Source organism: Panicum virgatum, chromosome 1N, assembly GCF_016808335.1.
Source record: "Panicum virgatum strain AP13 chromosome 1N, P.virgatum_v5, whole genome shotgun sequence".
NCBI classification, from domain to species: Eukaryota; Viridiplantae; Streptophyta; class Magnoliopsida; order Poales; family Poaceae; genus Panicum; species Panicum virgatum.
Window position 1 is genome coordinate 64,918,545 of NC_053145.1, and position 1,428 is coordinate 64,919,972.

Below are 1,428 nucleotides of genomic sequence, written 5' to 3' on the forward strand. Positions count from 1 at the left end.
GCGTATCGACAGAAAAATGAAATATACTTTCTGAGAATTACACGTCGAGAATATCGAATTAAGCAGGATGAACAATAGAGCCAGGTGCAGAAGAGCGTGAGCATAAGCCACCAATTAACTACTAGCTATCAACATTTCAAGATGATGATGGTGGTGGTGGTGGTGGAATCAGACAATCAGTGGAGTGTGTCCAATGATTCCTCACATGGCATGTGTGTGTCGCCTCTGGGATGCACGATGGCGACGAGACGACGCAATCATCGGGTATTTTATTCTGTGGGAGCAGGAGCAGGACGATCAGAAGATGAGGGGATTCCACGTAATGGTGAGCGTGCACTGGCGCAAAACACCAAATGGTTAGCAGGTTGTTAGGCGCACGACGCCCCCAACTCCAACACGAAAGGAAGCCGTTCTGAGTCACGGCCGATGCAGCCGCCCACGGGAAGCCACCCAAACGGAAGAACAAGAAAAAAGATGTCGGCGTCGTAACTATGGATGGCAAGCCCACATGCTTGCATCCCAGCAAGTCACTTTATTATGCGCTCCACTGATGATTGGTGAAGGAAGGAAGGCAAGAGCAACTCGCAAATTGTTTAATTTTTTTTCCAGTTTTGGTACATGATCATCAGATCACATCGCTTTCGGAAAAAGAGGAGACGGTGCTTACTGACAGGAAAGAACAGCTACGGGAAAGAAAGAAAGAAGCATTCAGTGACGAAAAATAAATGGAAAGAATCATATCAAGAACTTTCAGCTCCGGTTCCACTACGCGCTGATGATTCGATCGCGCATCAGCCCAGTACATATATACTCTGCAACCTTTTGCTCTAATAGTTTAATGCTCCAGTTCAGATTAAAGTGTCGTTCCGATCTCGCAACGACACGCTTAAGTTTCATCAGTAAGTTAACGAGCAGCGAAACCGATCCGCACAACGGCGTTCCGCGACCGGCCCTGCTCGGGGAACAGGGACGGAGACGAAATTGCGCGCGAAATTTAACTGAACCGGTCCTGCCTTTTTACCCTTCTGCCCCCGCGCTTAACAAGTTTCCCTGACGCCGTGACAAGGCCGAGCACAAAGCAGCCACATGGTTTCGCACGGTCGCGCCGAAGCTGCCGGTGCCAGAGCGCCGAGATCCGCCGCCGCTCCCGGCAACAGCAAGAAGCTGACGTGCCTCTGCTCGCCGACGAACCATCCGGGGTCCTTCCGCTGCAGCCGCCACCGGAACGGCCCGCGCGGGTCGGCGGCGCCCATCGGCGGCGAGGCGGGTCCAAGTCCAAGGGTCCGGGCGGCGATGGGTGGGCGGTCCGTGCGCGCGCTGCTGCTGCAGAGGATCAGCTGCCCGTCCGACCGCGACCGGCAGCGCCAGCGCCGGCGGAGCGGGGACTTCCAGCCGCGCCCCTCCCGGCTGCGCCTCATGAACATGTGA

At 54.7% G+C, this 1,428-nt stretch overlaps 1 protein-coding gene across 1 annotated transcript; it reads left to right on the forward strand.

The window, feature by feature from the left end:
- Nucleotides 1-1,086: 1,086 nt before the first annotated feature.
- LOC120653775 lies at nt 1,087-1,428 on the forward strand. Its single transcript, XM_039931447.1, has one exon. It carries the CDS (start codon nt 1,087-1,089, stop codon nt 1,426-1,428), a length of 342 nt encoding a protein of 113 aa, XP_039787381.1.